We start from the raw sequence: 17,386 nt of genomic DNA, 5'->3' as shown, positions 1-17,386 counted from the left end.
GAAGGAGGAGCAGGGATGATGTACTCGTCCCACTCTGAGTGAGTGTCCAGGAGCTCCCCTTCTTCCTGATCCCCTTCTGAGATGTCGATGTCATGAGGAAGTGTCATATCCGGAGTGGCCACATTCGTGAGATGTAAGGACGTTGGCCTCTGGTGTGGAGTGGAAACGCCAGAGACGGGCGATGGGGGAGGTTGTTCTCCTTGAGGGGAAAACCTCCTGTTGTAATCAACCAACATCGCTCTGAGGTCAGTTAATAGGGAGGAAGGAATAAATGCTCCCTGTTGGTATTGCTGCTGTTCTGAATAATGTTGGGGGTCATAGGTCTCTTCATAGTCCTCCTCTTCCTGGTACTTTACGTTCAGTTGGGATGGACTGTGTGCTGTTCCAAATGGCCCCTCATCATCTGAGTCTTCGGCGCCCTCCAAAAGATGTACTGGAACAAGGGAGGACACCTTACTAGGTGATGTATGAGTTGGCGTCAGCTTTTCCACACTTTTTAGATGTTTTTCTCTCGTCGACGACTTATAAATAGACTTTGTCGTGGACGGTGTCGTAGACGCCGGACGCACAGCGATTTTAATATAAGACAGTCTCGCCGACGAGTCTACCGTCGACGAAGTCGCCGACGACGGTACGGCGGACGCTGACATCAGCGCAGTCGACGATGACGATGTATAGACAGTCGTCGACGCTGATGTCGCTGCAGTTCTCGTCAAAGGTGGGGTACCTGTCCTCGTCGACGATGTCGCCGGCGGAGCCGTCGACGGTGGGAACCCAGAAGTAGATGTCGTCACCGGAAAAGCACTCACCGACTGTACAGTCGACAATGCTTTTTTCCCAGTTACAGAGGATGGCTTCTTAAAAGGCACAGATGGTGGTACAGAGGAAGACTTCCTGTGCCTCTCTGAACTGGAAGAATGGCCTTTCCCCTCTTTCCTGGAAACTTTCTTTGGGGAAGAAGATGGGCTGCGGCCCTTATAAGACCCTGAAGTAGTCTTTTTGAGGGCTTTTCTTGAGAGTTGTGAGGGAGATCTGGAGCCTGATCTTGCCCTTTTTGATGATCTCTTGGATGTTGATGATTCATCACTCTCAGAATCAGAAACTGGGTCATTCCTATGTTTTAGTTTCTGCATCCATATCAATAATCTGCCTTTCCTGTCTTTTAAAGTTTTAGAAGAAAAAGTATGACAAATCTTACAGTCTTTAGCTGAATGATCTGGGTACAGGCAGTAAATGCAGTCTTGGTGAGGGTCTTCGGAATGAAGCCTTTTCTTTCCACAAGTCTTGCAGTCTCTGAAGAGACCCTTCTTCTCCTTGTCAGACATAGTTGAAAAATAGCTGACAAATCAAGTTAGATAAGTTTCTCTGAGAGAAAATTGTTGAAAAAAGGTGTGAAGAAAGAGCAGAGCTCTGAGGAGACTCTCTAGCACGACGTGCGGTAGAAAATCTGAGGTGCTGGAGCATCTCTCAGGAGGATTCTGGAGGGTGCTGTTGCCTGATTGGTGGATGCTCAAGTTTGTTCCTTTTCACAAAATGACTGATAGACTGTTAAATTGAAGAGGCCTAGGGCCTTTTTTCATTGTTAATATGTCTTGACATTACTTGTGTAAATTATACCGGGGACTCCCACTTCGACGACGGGGAATGATTCAAGCATGTGAATCTATTAAAGTTCCAATACTGGAGTAAAGTGGACATTCATAGATCTTAGGTCTAACGTGGTGAAAGAAATTACCCTCTTCCCAAAGGGTTACACTTATTTGGACTATCGGGGAGAGTAGTCGGAAAGGTATTGAGATTTGTTCCTGACTTGCCTGCACCGTCAAGCTTTCAGGAGATGGTTTCTGAGACAGAAATGCAGGGTCGCTTGGGGCAGGTCAAAGGTGTCTTGCAATCTTGTGAAGAACAGGTTTGGGGCGGGGAGGTTGAGGAGTGAGGGGGTGAGGGGGTTGGAGGGCAGTCGTGCAGAGCAAGGTTTGGCCTAAGCCTCAAAAATTGTATTTGTAGGTTCCTCACTGAAGCGCAACAGGGGCTCAGAATACGTTTGCCCTGACACAAGCACTTCCATTTTAACATTGTTTTTGACCTATGAAGTAGAGAGCTGGAGGTCAACAACTTTGGATGCCCTATGCATGACAATGGCATACAAAGCACTCTCCACAGGGGCAGGACCAGGGGGAGAGATAGGTCCAGACTCAAGGAAAGTATCAAAGCCACTGGCTTCTTGAAGGTCATCATAGCAATTCTCTTTGTGGTATGGTGCCACAATTTCATCACTTGCATCGTAATCACTGAATCCGTGCCAAATAAAGAATGCAACACATATATTCTTTGATGTCGACACAGCAAGTCAAGTGGGGACAGTGGTGCCTTGATGGAAGCTTGATGCAGAGTGGCAGTAAGAGGCATATTCCCGTTGGTTTTTTTGGTGTTTTTTCCTCGACTTGTATGAAGACTTGGACTGCGATGATGCAAACCTCAGAAACTATTTCTGGACCAGAAATGTGATCCAGAAAGACCCTTTGACTTGGGCAGGTCTCGTTGCAATGTCTTCCTGTGCTTGACAACAGTTTTGTCTTATGGTCTTGAATAGCGTTTGGGTTCACTGTACCAGTCACTGTAGGGCTTAGAGTTGTGGCTCAACACCAAACACACAGGCATTTGTTTGTGACAGTCCTTGTAGAGTTTAAAACTTGTCATTTTAGGAGGTCACATTTCCCTAACACACTAAAATTGTGGATGAAAAGTAGACTAAGAGAGACAAGTGGTAGCTCTGGATCAGAGTCTGGTGGCACAGAAAGGAAGAAATTGATGTCAGTACATGGGATTGACAACTACATTAGCTCCTCTGTGCATTTCTAGACTAAATCGGCAGTGCGGAGCTGCACAGTGCCACCTACCAGTGCGCAGAGGTACTGCTGAAAAGTTTAAAGATGAGTCTGATGCCTGGAGAATACTCAAAAGGTGAGGAAGGATAAGTTACTTACCTGTAAATCCTAGTTCTCTTCCAGGGGTATCCTCATCAAAGTCATAAACATTGAATATTCCCGCCCTTGTGCGGGGACCCCGGAGCATATATAAAATATATACACATTATACATGTGTAACAAACAGTCATGCAGGCTATCATGTTAAAAACAGGCTAAAATGCTTTATTTCTATGAAGTTTTTTTTTTTTTTTTTTTTAAATACTACAATAGAGCATAAATAAGTACCCAAGCTCCTAAAACTAGGCTTGGGGAAGTAAGCAGTAGCAAACTCTAGTGAAAAAATAGAGAAAACTGCATTGAAAAACAATGAAGCATTCTTAGCCAATAGGCTGCATGTAGGTTAACACAGGAGAACCATAAAAACTTTGGCACTGTGCCTTTAAGACCCTGAGCACCTCCAGTATCCCACCATGCCTCAGGGGTGAAGGAAAGGTGACAGTTGGTTCACAGTTAGGTCAGTTCTTTTTACGGTGACAATTTGTATAATTGAATCAAAATACTGTCTGTCCTGCACTTCCAGTAGACGTGTGTCCGGGGAGGAGGGTGGGTTGTTTATGACTTTGATGAGGATACCCCTGGAAGAGAACTAGGATTTACAGGTAAGTAACTTATCCTTCTGTTCCAGGGGATCCTCATCAATAGTCAAACATTGAATAGATTAGCAAGCCCATCCCTAAACCCAGCGGACTGTCCGATAGAAGTGCAGGAATAGACATGTCTTACGCAAATAAATTCCTTAGAGAGGCCTGCCCCACTTGGGCATCCGCTCTTGCATCGGAGTCTAAACAATAATGTCTTGTAAAAGTATGGACAGACTTCCATGTAGCAGCCTTACAAATCTCAGATATAGGAACATTGTTAAGGAGAGCAGCAGTAGCCGCTTTTCCCCTTGTGGAATGCGCTCTAGGCCGCGCTATCAATTGTCTATTAGCTAGCTGGTAAGTATTAACAATACAAGAGACTATCCATCTTGATATTGTTCGCTTAGATGCTGCTTCTCCTGTCCTTAAATGACCATAGTTCACAAACAAGCGGTTAGAGTGTCTAATTGATTTTGTCTTGTCCAGATAAAATTTCAGCACTCTTTTCAAGTCTAATGAGTGCAATGCTTTCTCAGCCGGAGTTTCCGGATTGGGAAAGAACGTCGGTAAAGTTATGGTCTGATTAATATGGAATTCTGACACCACCTTCGGAAGGAAAGATGGGTGAGTTCGTAGAACTACTCTATTGTCATGAAAAACCGTGTACGGTTCTTTTGCAGACAAGGCCTGGATCTCACTGACCCTCCTCGCTGAAGTAATGGCCACCAGAAAAGCCGTTTTCCACGTAAGGTGTTGTAAGGAGGCCTTATGGATAGGCTCGAAAGGAGGGCCCATAAGTTTTGCTAGGACTATGTTCAGTTCCCACGGAGGAGAAGGCCTCCGAATTGGCGGAAAAACTTTCTTCAAACCTTCTAAGAAATCCTTGACTACAGGTTTCGTAAAGAAGGATTCCTGAGAAGGTGACTTGCGATAGGCAGTAATAGCAGACAAATGTACCTTAATAGATGATACCTGCAGACCGGATTTCGCTAGGTGAAGCAAATAGGACAGTATGACGTCCTCCTGCGCCCGTATGGGATTATGGCCTTGCTGACAGCACCATATGTAGAATCTCTTCCACTTAAAAGCGTAGGAACGCCGCGTGGAAGGCCGTTTGGACTCTTTCAAGATGTTCATGCACTCCTGCGAGAGTCCTAGGTGCCCATACTGCAGGAATTCAGGAGCCATGCTGTTAAGCTCAGAGAGGGTAGGTTGGGATGCAGAATCCTGCCCTCCATTCTGCTCAGAAGATCCGGTCTGCACGGCAGCCTCCTGTGAGGTTTTTCCGACAGGTTGAGGAGATCCGTGTACCAGATTTGTCGAGGACATTGTGGCGCTATAAGAATCATTCTGGTCCTGGATCCGTAAAGTTTGCTGATCACTGCCGGAATGAGGGGAATCGGAGGAAAAGCGTAAAGAAATGTCCCTGACCAGTCGATCAACAGGGCATTCCCTCGAGATCCCGGACGGTAGAACCTGGATGCGAAGTCTGGGCATTTCCTGTTTACATCGTCTGCGAAGAGGTCCAGTTGAGGCCGACCCCATTGCGCGAAGATGTATTCTGCGACTTCGTCGTGCAGGACCCAATCGTGAACGTCCTCCAGGTGTCTGCTTAGAAAGTCTGCTTCTACGTTCTGCTGACCTGGCAGGTGAACTGCTGTGATTGACATTCCTCTGGCCAGGAGCCAATGCCATATCGCTTGGGACTCTCGTGAAAGGGGTAGGGATCTCGTTCCCCCTTGTTTGTTCAAGTAATACATCGTGGTTGTATTGTCCATCTGTATCAATAGAGTTTTCCCCTGAATTAGCGGTGTGAAAGACTTGAGAGCCAGATGGACCGCTCTGAGTTCTAGCAGATTGATGTGGTACTGCTTCTCCTTGTCTGACCACAGACCCTGCGCTTGAAAAGGACCCAGATGAGCCCCCCATCCCTGAAGAGACGCATCCGTTACCAGAGTGTCGGATGGAAGTACCTGGTGAAACGGAGCGCCCACTGACAGGTGAGGTCTGTGCATCCACCATCTCAATGACTGCAGTGCTACCTCCGGTAGCCGCATTGTGTCTTCCCAGCGACCTGTTCTTTGGCTCCAATTGGCCTCCAATGCCTCTTGGAGGGGTCTCATGTGGAGTCTGGCATTTGGGACAATAAAGATGCAAGATGCCATGGAGCCCAGTAGTGATGTCACCTGACGTGCCGTAGGTGCGCTGGCTCTCAACAGGTCCTGGCACTTCATGTTTATTGAGGACAGTCGTTCCTCCGAAGGATACACTTTTTGTAGTTCTGTGTTTATGATAGCTCCTAGGTAGTGAAGACTCTGCGTTGGAGTCAAGGTTGACTTCTGGTAATTGACCTGAAGACCTAGAGCTTCGCAAACTCCTAGTACAATGTCCTGATGGCTTCTCGCCTGCTCCGGAGAAGAAGCCTTTAGTAGCCAGTCGTCTAGGTATGGATATATGTATATCCTTTGTCTTCGTAGATGCGCCGCCACCACTGCCATACATTTCGAGAAAACTCTTGGAGCAGATTTCAGGCCAAAGGGTAGAACCCTGAACTGGTAATGCTGTAACGCTACTCGAAAGCGCAGGAATTTTCGATGCTTTGGAGCTATTGGGATGTGGAAATACGCATCCTGCAGGTTGATGGAGCACATCCAGTCTCCCTGATGCAGTTGAGGGAAAATTTGGTGAAGCGCTAGCATTCTGAACTTCTGCTTTCTTATGTATTTGTTCAGCAGTCTTAGATCCAGGATTGGCCTGAAAACGCCCTCTTGACCCTTCTTTGCTACTAGAAAGTAACGGGAGTAGACCCCCTTTCCTCTGTGGGCAGGTGGAACCCTTTCTATGGCATTCTTTCTTAGGAGGGCGAGAGCCTCCTTGCGTAGCAAGGTGAGATGAGCCGGATTGTGTTTGGTTGGTGGCAAGTGTGGTGGAGGCTGCTTGAAAAGGAGAGAATAGCCATGTTCGACAATATTGAGCACCCATTTGTCTCTTGTGATAGAGTGCCACTCGTGAAGATGAGCAATAATACTTCCCCCCACCGGAGTGGTGTACAGTGTCGAGGGAAGCAAGACTTCATTGCTTAGTGGGTGCTTTTGGAGTGGACTGTTGAGGTCTACTTGACCCTCGCTCCCTTGTGTTTCTTCGCTGAAACAGAGGGTGTCCCTGTCGTTGCTGAGACCTTTGCGACCAATGAGGGGTTTGAACCCTCTGTTGGAAAGGGCGTCTATCGTACGGTCTGTACCTCCGCCTGAAATCTTTCCTTCTTTCGAGGCCTACCGCCTTCATGGTATCCACCTCGGTCTTCATGCGGGCCATCTCTTCGTCTGCATGGGCACCGAATAGAGAATTCCCGGCAAATGGGAGATTCAGGATACGTTGTTGTGCCTCCTGTTTCAAGCCAGTGAGCCTCAGCCAGGAAGATCTCCTCGCACAGATACCATGTGCGTACCCATGAGCCGCCAAATCCGCCCCATCCGCTGCTGCGCTGATAACTTGGTTAGATACCAGGCATCCTTCCTGTAGAATCTCTTGGAAATCTTGCCTGTCTTCTCTGGGCAGTTTTTCTGTAAATCTACTGAGGGAATCCCACAGAGAACGATCGTACCTGCCCAGGAGCGCAGACGCACTAGAGACCTTCATTGCTGAAGCCGCTGTCCCGCACATCTTTCTTCCCAGAGAGTCTAAATGCCTGCTCTCTTTATCCGGGGGTACCGTGGATGAAGATGCCACCGAGTGGGTCTTTCGGGCGGCAGCTATGATCACGGAGTCTGGTGGCGGATCCTTCCTAAGGAATAAAGGGTCTTGCTCTGGAGCCTTGTACTTTTTAAGAATCCGAGCCGGGGCAGACTTAAGCGAGGCTGGGGCCAGAAAAGTGTCCATGGTCGGCTGCAACAAACCAGGCACTAGAGGCAGCAACTTTTTCGACGCTGATCTCTGTTGTAGCGTCTCAAAGATGATTGATGAGGAGGTAGACGGTTCTGGAACCTCTATATTGAGTTTCTGCGCTCCTCTTAGCAACACCTCGTTGAAAGTGGTTATGTCATCCACTGGAGAGACTCTAGCAGGTGGTGAATCTGTAAGAGTAGGTGAGTAACGCCCGACAGAAGAACCTGATGAAGACCAAGAGGGTGATCTTCTTGAGCGCGACCTGGATCTCCGTTGAGAGCGAGATCTGCTGCGGGACGCTGTAGCCGAGCGCCTAGGCCTCGCGGTCGGCTGTCGAGGAGCTGAACGAGCCCGTTCTGCCCCGGCTGTCGGCGATGGCGTTCTTGGCGGGGAGGCAGTGGGTGAATACATTCGCGAATATTGCGAATCTGGGGAGGCCGCTGGTCTGTTGAGGCTCTCCAGCCATCTCGGAGATAGGTTGATGGGCGAGACATGCCCAGGAGATGCTCTTGACCGAGAAGAGTCGCTCGGTATGGAGACCACTGGAGACTGAGCCTTGTCTGGCGAGGGGCGATGTTCTGCTCCCTGTTGGACCGGTAAAACCTGCGTCGACGTCGATGGCTGTTTCGACGTCGAAGGACGCCCAGTCGGTTGGTCCTGCCTCGACGTTGATTGCCTCGACGTTGAGTGCCTTGACGTCGAACGGCGTTCCTTGGACCTCGACCTGCTCGCCGTCGTGTGCCTCGACGTGGAGCGATGGGAGGTTGACGGCGGATGTTTCTCGTGCCGTCGTGGAGATCTCGACGTCGTGTGTCCTGACGTCGGGGGGCGCACAGCCTTTGGCGGCGACCGGGCATGCCGGCGGTGGCTCGACGTCGATCGGCGGGCTGCCGTCGACGGAGACCTGCCCCTGCTCTGATGTTCCCTCGACGCCGTTCCCTTCGACGTCGGGTGCGTCGCCGTCGACGGTGATCTATGCCGGTGGGACGGTGGTAGCGACGACGTCGACGGTGAACAAACAGGTATTTTCCTACCTGTCGACGTCGACCGGGCCATTCTCTCCTGAGAATGGCCTTCTGGATGCCTGGGGAGTGAGGAGGACGATGTTCTTTTCCTCTCCTGAAGCCCATGAAGTCGGATCTTCTCTCTGTCTTTCAGAGTCCTCCTAGACATGTTCTTACAGTACTTACAAGTGTCAGGGCAGTGACTCTGAGGCAGGCACACTATGCACAGAGAGTGGGGATCTGACTGGGCCTTCTTCTTCCCACAAGCAGGGCATTTGACAAAAAGAGAAGGCATTTTTCTGTCAGAAAAAACCTTCCTAGCTCAGACAAAGATGTTACTTGTCGAGTGAAAAGTGAAAAAACGCTTTTTTTAAAGAATTGTTCTGAGGAAAACTCAGAAAAACTGAGAGCTCAATGCTCCAGGATCCTCTCAGAAGAAGCCGGAAAAAAGAACTGACCTAACTGTGAACCAACTGTCACCTTTCCTTCACCCCTGAGGCATGGTGGGATACTGAAGGTGCTCAGGGTCTTAAAGGCACAGTGCCAAAGTTTTTATGGTTCTCCTGTGTTAACCTACATGCAGCCTATTGGCTAAGAATGCTTCATTGTTTTTCAATGCAGTTTTCTCTATTTTTTCACTAGAGTTTGCTACTGCTTACTTCCCCAAGCCTAGTTTTAGGAGCTTGGGTACTTATTTATGCTCTATTGTAGTATTTAAAAAAAAAAAAAAAAAAACTTCATAGAAATAAAGCATTTTAGCCTGTTTTTAACATGATAGCCTGCATGACTGTTTGTAACACATGTATAATGTGTATATATTTTATATATGCTCCGGGGTCCCCGCACAAGGGCGGGAATATTCAATGTTTATGACTATTGATGAGGATCCCCTGGAAGAGAATTTGTGGTTAGACATCCCTACAAGAAAGAAAATGCAACAGCTGTATGGGTGTGCCAGACCTACAAAAACAATGGCCACCCCACTCACCCGTCTTTTGGGTTGTGGAAATCCATCCCGATGCCTCCGCCGGGCTCTGCGAGAGAGAAGGCCAGGTCCTCTGTTCAGGGGGTCAAAGGCTTCTGGAATGAAGGAGAAGAAAGATGTCTGGCCCGGCACAACAAAGTCACAATATCAACAAACACAGCATGAAAAAAAAGGTAAATGTTTTCTTCTACCGGCAGCCTATTTTTCGAAAATTATTTCACAAACCTGTTGGAAAGTCTGCCTCCAAGTCTTGTTCAGTGCCCACTCTAGAAGGTTGTTTTGGCTCAGTGTCCGGCTCGTGAACAGTGGCTGATCTTAAGGCGTAGTGGTTCAGCTCATCTTCCCAGCTATGTGGTGTGGAGACGGCTTCAGATTCTATGTCACCGCTGTAAGTGCTACCTTGGTCTGTAAAGGTAAATTGAATATTGATGAATCACCTTCAAGAAAACATTACTTGTAATCGTAGTTCTCCACAACTGAGCTTCACCGAATTAATCAGCCTCAAACAGATATACGTGCAAAGAAAAAACCACAAATACATTTACAATAAAATATATTTAAAAAACTAGCCACTACACGTAACATTTAAAATGCAGTCACTGAACAATTATAATAATACTATTCCATTAAAAAATGAAAAAGTGGGCAAAACAGTGTCAGCTTCACTAGCAGGCTGACAGTTTATTCTAGAGCAATGGTAAGGCAATATGATCTTAATTTAAGGCTAACCACTTAAGCCCACTGTAAGGAAATGCCTCCTTGGCATGGTTACCCCCTGGCTTTTTGGCTTTGCTGATGCCAAGTTATGATTTGAAAGTGTGCTGAGGCCTGCTAACTAGGCCCCATCACCAGCGTTCTTTCCCTAACCTGTACTTTTGTTTCCACAATTGGCACACCCTGGCATCCAGGTAAGTCCCTTGTACTGGTACCTCTGGTACCAAGGGTCCTGATGCCAGGGAAGGTCTCTAAGGGCTGCAGCATGTCCTATGCCACCCTGGGGACCCCTCACTCAGCACAGACACACTGCTTGCCAGCTTGTGTGTGCTAGTGAGGATAAAAAGACTAAGTCGACATGGCACTCTCCTCAGGGTGCCATGCCAACCTCACACTGCCTATAGGTATAGATAAGTCACCCCTCTAGCAGGCCTTACAGCCCTAAGGCAGGGTGCACTATACCATAGGTGAGGGCATAGGTGCATGAGCACTATGCCCCTACAGTGTCTAAGCAAAACCTTAGACATTGTAAGTGCAGGGTAGCCATAAGAGTATATGGTCTGGGAGTCTGTTATGCACGAACTCCACAGCACCATAATGGCTACACTGAAAACTTTGAAGTTTGGCATCAAACTTCTCAGCACAATAAATGCACACTGATGCCAGTGTACATTGTATTGTAACATACACCCCAGAGGGCACCTTAGAGGTGCCCCCTGAAACCTTAGCCGACTACCCGTGTAGGATGACTGGTTTTAGCAGCCTGCCACACACCAGACATGTTGCTGGCCACATGGGGAGAGTGCCTTTGTCACTCTGTGGCTAGTAACAAAGCCTGTACTGGGTGGAGGTGCTTCTCACCTCCCCCCTGCAGGAACTTTAACACCTGGCGGTGAGCCTCAAAGGCTCACCCCCTTTGTTACAGCATCCCAGGGCACTCCAGCTAGTGGAGTTGCCCGCCCCCTCCAGCCACGGCCCCACTTTTGGCGGCAAGGCCGGAGGAGATAATGAGAAAAACAAGGAGGAGTCACTGGCCAGTCAGGACAGCCCCTAAGGTGTCCTGAGCAGAGGTGACTGACTTTTAGGAATCCTCCATCTTGCAAATGGAGGATACCCTCAATAGGAATAGGAATGTGCCCCCCTCCCCTCAGGGAGGAGGCACAAAGAGGGTGTAGCCACCCTCAGGGCTAGTAGCCATTGGCTACTAACCCCCCAGACCTAAACACACCCCTAAATCGAGTATTTAGGGGCTCCCAGAACACAGCAAGATAGATTCCTGCAACCTAAGACGAAGAAGGACTGCTGAGCTGAAAAACCCTGCAGAGAAGAAGGAGACACCAACTGCTTTGGCCCCAGCTCTACCGGCCTGTCTCCCCACTTCTAAAGACACTGCTCCAGCGACGCATTCCGCAGGGACCAGCGACCTCTGAAGCCTCAGAGGACTGCCCTGCATCTAGAAGGACCAAGAACTCCTGAGGACAGCGGCTCTGTTCCACAAAGACTGCAACTTTGCAACAAAGAAGCAACTTTGAAACAACACACGTTTCCCGCCGGAAGCGTGAGACTTTGCACTCTGCACCCGACACCCCCGGCTCGACTTGTGGAGAACAAACACCACAGGGAGGACTCCCCGGCGACTACAAGACCGTGAGTAGCCAGAGTTGGCCCCCCTGAGCCCCCACAGGGACGCTTGCAGAGGGAATCCCGAGGCTCCCCCTGACTGCGACTGCCTGCTTCAAAGACCAGACGCCTGGTAAAGACACTGCACCCGCAGCCCCCAGGACCTGAAGGATCCGACCTCCAGTGCAGGAGTGACCCCCAGGTGGCCCTCTCCCTTGCCCAGGTGGTGGCTACCCCGAGGACCCCCCCCCCCCCTTGCCTGCATCGCTGAAGAGACCCCCTGGTCTCCCATCGAAACCTATTGCGAACCCAACGCTTGTTTGCACACTGCACCCGGCCGCCCCCGTGCCGCTGAGGGTGTACTTTCTGTGCCGACTTGTGTGTCCCCCCCCTTCTCCCGGTGCCCTACAAAACCCCCCTGGTCTGCCCTCCGAAGACGCGGGTACTTACCTGCTGGCAGACTGGAACCGGGGTACCCCCTTCTCCATTGAAGCCTATGAGTTTTGGGCACCACTTTGACCTCTGCACCTGACTGGCCCGGAGCTGCTGGTGTGGTAACTTTAGGGTTGCTCTGAACCCCCAACGGTGGGCTACCTTGGACCCAAACTTGAACCCTGTAGGTTGTTTACTTACCTGAACAAACTAACACTTACCTCCCCCAGGAACTGTTGAAAATTGCACTGTCTAGTTTTAAAATAGCTATATGTCATTTGTGTGAAGACTGTATATGCTATTTTGCTCACTCAAACTTCCTAAAGTTCCTAAGTGAAGTACCGATCATTTAAAGTATTGTTTGTAAATCTTGAACCTGTGGTTCTTAAAATAAAGTAAGAAAATATATTTTTCTATACAAAAACCTATTGGCCTGGAATTGTCTTTGAGTGTGTGTTCCTCATTTATTGCCTGTGTGTATTCAACAAATGCTTAACACTACCCTCTGATAAGCCTACTGCTCGACCACACTAGCACAAAATAGAGCATTAGAATTATCTCTTTTTGCCACTATCTTACCTCTAAGGGGAACCCTTGGACTCTGTGCATGCTATTTCTTACTTTGAAATAGTACATACAGAGCCAACTTCCTACATTGGTGGCAGCGGTGGGATACAAGTCTCTGCATTTGCTGGACTACTCAGCCAATACCTGATCACACAACTAAATTCCAAAAATTGTCATTAGAAACTGATTTTTGAAATTTGAGCTATTTTTCTAAATTTTTAAAAGTCCTGCTAGGGCCTGATGTTAGTCCCTGCTAGCATTTCTTTTAGAGTTTAAAAGTTTTGTAAAAGGTTGAATTAAGTTCTAGAGATAGTTAAGATTCTTAAAAAGCATTCCAACTTTTAGAAACAATGTCTAATGCAGAAGAGAATGTGATGGAACTCGACGTCACCCCTTACCTGAATCTTAGTATGTCAGAGTTAAGGTCTCTCTGCAAAACCAAAACGATTAGAACTGGTTCAAACCCTACCAAAGTACAGCTCCAGGAGCTTTTGACAGAGTTTGCCAAGAACAACCCCTCTGAGGATGACCTCTCAGAGGGGGAAGCTAGTGAATTGGAGGAAATCCCACCTCCAATGCTAGTTAGGGAGGCCAAGGCTCCTCAAACCCTGACTCCAAATGTGATAGTCAGAGATGCTGTTTCTCTCACAGGAGAGTCCAGCACCTCTGGGATCACTGAGGACAGCCTCAGTGAAGATGACCTACTGTTAGCCAGGATGGTCAAAAGATTGGCTTTAGAGAGACAGCTCCTAGCCATAGAAAGGGAAAGACAAGAGATGGGCTTAGGTCCCATCAATGGTGGCAGCAACATAAATAGGGTCAGAGATTCTCCTGACATGTTGAAAATCCCTAAAGGGATTGTAACTAAATATGAAGATGGTGATGACATCACCAAATGGTTCACAGCTTTTGAGAGGGCTTGTGCAACCAGAAAAGTAAACAGATCTCACTGGGGTGCTCTCCTTTGGGAAATGTTCACTGGAAAGTGTAGGGCTAGAGTCCTCACACACTCTGGAAAAGATGCAGAATCCTATGACCTCATGAAGGCTACCCTGATAGAGGGCTTTGGATTCTCCACTGAGGAGTATAGAATTAGGTTCAGGGGGGCTCAAAAAGCCTCGAGCCAGACCTGGGTTGATTTTGTTGACTACTCAGTAAAAACACTGGATGATTGGATTCATGGCAGTGGTGTAAATGATTATGATGGGCTGTCCAATTTATTTAGAAAAGAACACCTGTTAAGTAATTGTTTCAATGATAAACTGCATCAGCATCTGGTAGACCTAGGACCAATTTCTCCCCAAGAATTGGGGAAGAAGGCAGACCATTGGGTCAAGACTAGGGTGACCAAGACTTCCACAGGGGGTGACCAAAAGAAAAGGGTCACAAAGACTCCCCAGGGGAAGAGTGTTGAGACATCCAAAGGGAAAAATAGTAAAGAGTCTTCTACAGGTCCCCAAAAACCTGCTCAGGAGGGAGGGCCCAGAGCCTCTTCACAATTCAATTTTGGGTACAAGGGTAAAAACTTTGATCCCAAAAAGGCCTGGTGTCGTAGCTGTAATCAGCCAGGACACCAAACTGGAGACCAGGCCTGTCCCAAGAAAGGTTCCACTTCTAACTCTACTCCAGCTAACACTGGAATGGCCAGTCTCCAAATGGGATCAACAGTGTGCCCAGAGCAAATCAAGGTTCACACTGAAGCTACATTAGTCTCTGAGGGTGGGGTGGATTTAGCCACACTGGCTGCCTGGCCCCTAACATGCAAAAATACAGGCAGCAGCTCTTAATTAATTGGACAAGTGTAGAAGGCCTGAGAGATACAGGTGCCAGTGTCACCATGGTGACAGAGAAACTGGTTTCCCCTGGTCAATACCTGGCTGGACAAACTTATCCAGTCACCAAAACAGACAATCAGACTAAAGTACATCCCATGGCTATGGTAACTTTAGAGTGGGGAGGGGTCAAAGGCCTGAAACAGGTGGTGGTCTCCTCAAATATCCCTGTAGACTGTTTGCTTGGAAATGACCTGGAGTCCTCAGCATGGGCTGAGGTAGAACTCAAAACCCATGTAGCCATGCTGGGTATCCCTGAACTGGTGTGTGTCAAGACAAGGGCACAGTGCAAGGATCAGGGTGAAAAAGTGGTGTTGGAGCCTGGAAAAAGGGCCCAACCCTCCAAGAGAAAAGGAAAGAAAACTGGGGAACCAGTTTCAACACAACAAGAAAAAGAGAACCTCTCTTCTCAGGAAGAAGTTCTGCCCTCTGAGGGAACTGAGCCCATGAAGTTAGAATATTATCAGGTTGAGCTCCTAGGCCCAGGGGGGCCCACAAGGGAGCAGTTGTTTAAGGGGCAAGAAACCTGTCCCTCTCTTGAAGGCCTTAGGCAGTAAGCTGCTGAAGAGTCCAAAGGAAAAATAACAGGAACACAGGGTCTATTGGGAAGATGGACTCCTTTACACTGAGGCAAGAGATCCCAAACCTGGTGCCACTATGAGAGTGGTAGTGCCTCAAGAGTTTATGGAGTTCATTCGGACCTTAGCTCATGATATTCCTCTTGCTGGGCATTTGGGACAGACCAAGACGTGGGAGAGATTAGTCACCCACTTCTATTGGCCCAACATGTCCCAGAAGGGCAAGGAGTTTTGTGTCTCCTGTGCCACCTGTCAAGCCAGTGGTAAGACAGGTGGACACACAAAGGCCCCCCTCATTCCACTTCCAGTGGTGGGGGCCCCCTTTAAAAGAGTGGGTGTGGACATAGTGGGTCCACTTGAACCTCCCACAGCCTCAGGGAACCAATACATACTAGAAGTAGTGGATCATGCTACTAGATACCCTGAAGCAATTCCCCTTAGGTCGACTACTGCCCCTGCAGTAGCCAAAGCACTCATTGTTATTTTTACCAGAGTGGGTTTTCCTAAGGAGGTGGTGTCTGACAGAGGTACCAACGTTATGGCAGCCTACCTGAAACACATGTGGAATGAATGTGGGGTGACTTACAAATTCACCACACCACACCATCCACAAACCAATGGTCTTGTTGAAAGGTTTAAGAAGACATTGAAAGGCATGATCATGGGGCTCCCTGAAAAAATCAAAAGGAGATGGGATGTCCTCTTGCCATGTCTGCTTTTCGCCTACAGAGAGGTGCCTCAGAAGGAAGTAGGGTTTTCCCCCTTTGAACTTCTGTTTGGCCATCCTGTAAGGGGACCACTAGCTCTTGGGAAAGAAGGCTGGGAGAGACCTCTTCATGAGCCTAAGCAAGATACAGTGGACTATGTACTAGGCCTACATTCAAGGATGGCAGAGTATATGGAAAAGGCAAGTAAAAACCTTGAGGCCAGCCAACAGCTCCAGAAGTTTTGGTATGACCAAAAGGCTGCTATGGTTGAATTTCAGCCAGGGCAGAAAGTCTGGGTTCTGGAGCCTGTGGCTCCCAGGGCACTTCAGGACAGATGGAGTGGCCCTTACTCAGTGCTAGAAAAGAAGAGTCAGGTCACCTACCTGGTGGACCTAGGCACTAGCAGGGCCCCCAAAAGGGTGATCCATGTGAACCGCCTCAAGCTCTTCCACGACAGGGCAGATGTGAATCTGTTGAAGGTAACAGATGAGGACCAGGAAGCTGAGAGTGAACCTCTCCCTGATCTCCTCTCCACAGACCCTCAAGATGGCTCAGTTGATGGAGTGATCTATTCAGACACCCTCTCCAGTCAACAGCAATGTGACTGTAGGAAGGTCCTGCAACAGTTTGCGGAGCTCTTTTCAGTAACCCCTGGTCAGACACACCTGTGTACCCATGATGTGGACACAGGAGACAGCATGCCTGTCAAAAACAAAATTTTCAGACAGTCTGACCAAGTTAAGGAAAGCATCAAGGTGGAAGTCCACAATATGCTGGAATTGGGAGTCATTGAGCACTCTGACAGCCCCTGGGCTAGCCCAGTGGTCTTGGTCCCCAAACCTCACACCAAAGATGGGAAGAGAGAGATGAGGTTTTGTGTGGACTACAGAGGACTTAATTCTTTCACCAAGATAGATGCCCATCCCATTCCAAGGGCAGATGAATTGATAGACAAACTAGGTGCTGCCAAATTCTTAAGTACCTTTGACTTAACAGCAGGGTACTGGCAAATCAAAATGGCACCAGGAGCAAAAGAAAAGACAGCATTCTCCACACCTGATGGGCATTATCAATTTACTGTTATGCCTTTTGGTTTAAAGAATGCCCCTGCCACCTTCCAAAGGTTGGTGAATCAAGTCCTTGCTGGCTTGGAGTCCTTTAGTGCAGCTTATCTTGACGATATTGCTGTCTTTAGCTCCAGCTGGCAGGATCACCTGGTCCACCTGAAGAAGGTTTTGAAGGCTCTGCAAGCAGCAGGCCTCTCTATCAAGGCATCTAAATGCCAGATAGGGCAGGGAACTGTGGTTTACTTGGGACACCTTGTAGGTGGAGGCCAAGTTCAGCCACTCCAGCCTAAGATCCAGACTATTCTGGACTGGGCAGCTCCAAAAACCCAGACTCAAGTCAGGGCATTCCTTGGCTTGACTGGGACTACAGGAGGTTTGTGAAGGGATATGGATCTATAGTGACACCCCTCACCGAACTTACCTC

The 17,386-nt window shown here is 48.4% G+C and overlaps 1 protein-coding gene across 12 annotated transcripts in view; it reads right to left on the bottom strand.

Annotated features, from left to right (window-relative positions):
• The window catches only part of ZMYM4 (zinc finger MYM-type containing 4), a 1,242,519-nt gene that overhangs the window by 271,254 nt on the left and 953,879 nt on the right, over window positions 1–17,386 (bottom strand). For all 12 annotated transcript variants that reach the window (XM_069223800.1, XM_069223806.1, XM_069223798.1 and 9 more), the window contains exons 20-21: window positions 9,671–9,850; window positions 9,449–9,540 (exon numbers count right to left, since the gene is read on the bottom strand). In XM_069223800.1, the coding sequence (XP_069079901.1) occupies window positions 9,449–9,540; window positions 9,671–9,850 (272 nt within the window). The remainder of the gene's footprint in view (window positions 1–9,448; window positions 9,541–9,670; window positions 9,851–17,386) is intronic.

The sequence above is a fragment of the Pleurodeles waltl genome, chromosome 3_1 (assembly GCF_031143425.1).
Source record: "Pleurodeles waltl isolate 20211129_DDA chromosome 3_1, aPleWal1.hap1.20221129, whole genome shotgun sequence".
Taxonomy (NCBI): domain Eukaryota; kingdom Metazoa; phylum Chordata; class Amphibia; order Caudata; family Salamandridae; genus Pleurodeles; species Pleurodeles waltl.
Note: the sequence above shows the minus strand (reverse complement) of the source record. Positions and strands in the feature narration are given on the sequence as shown.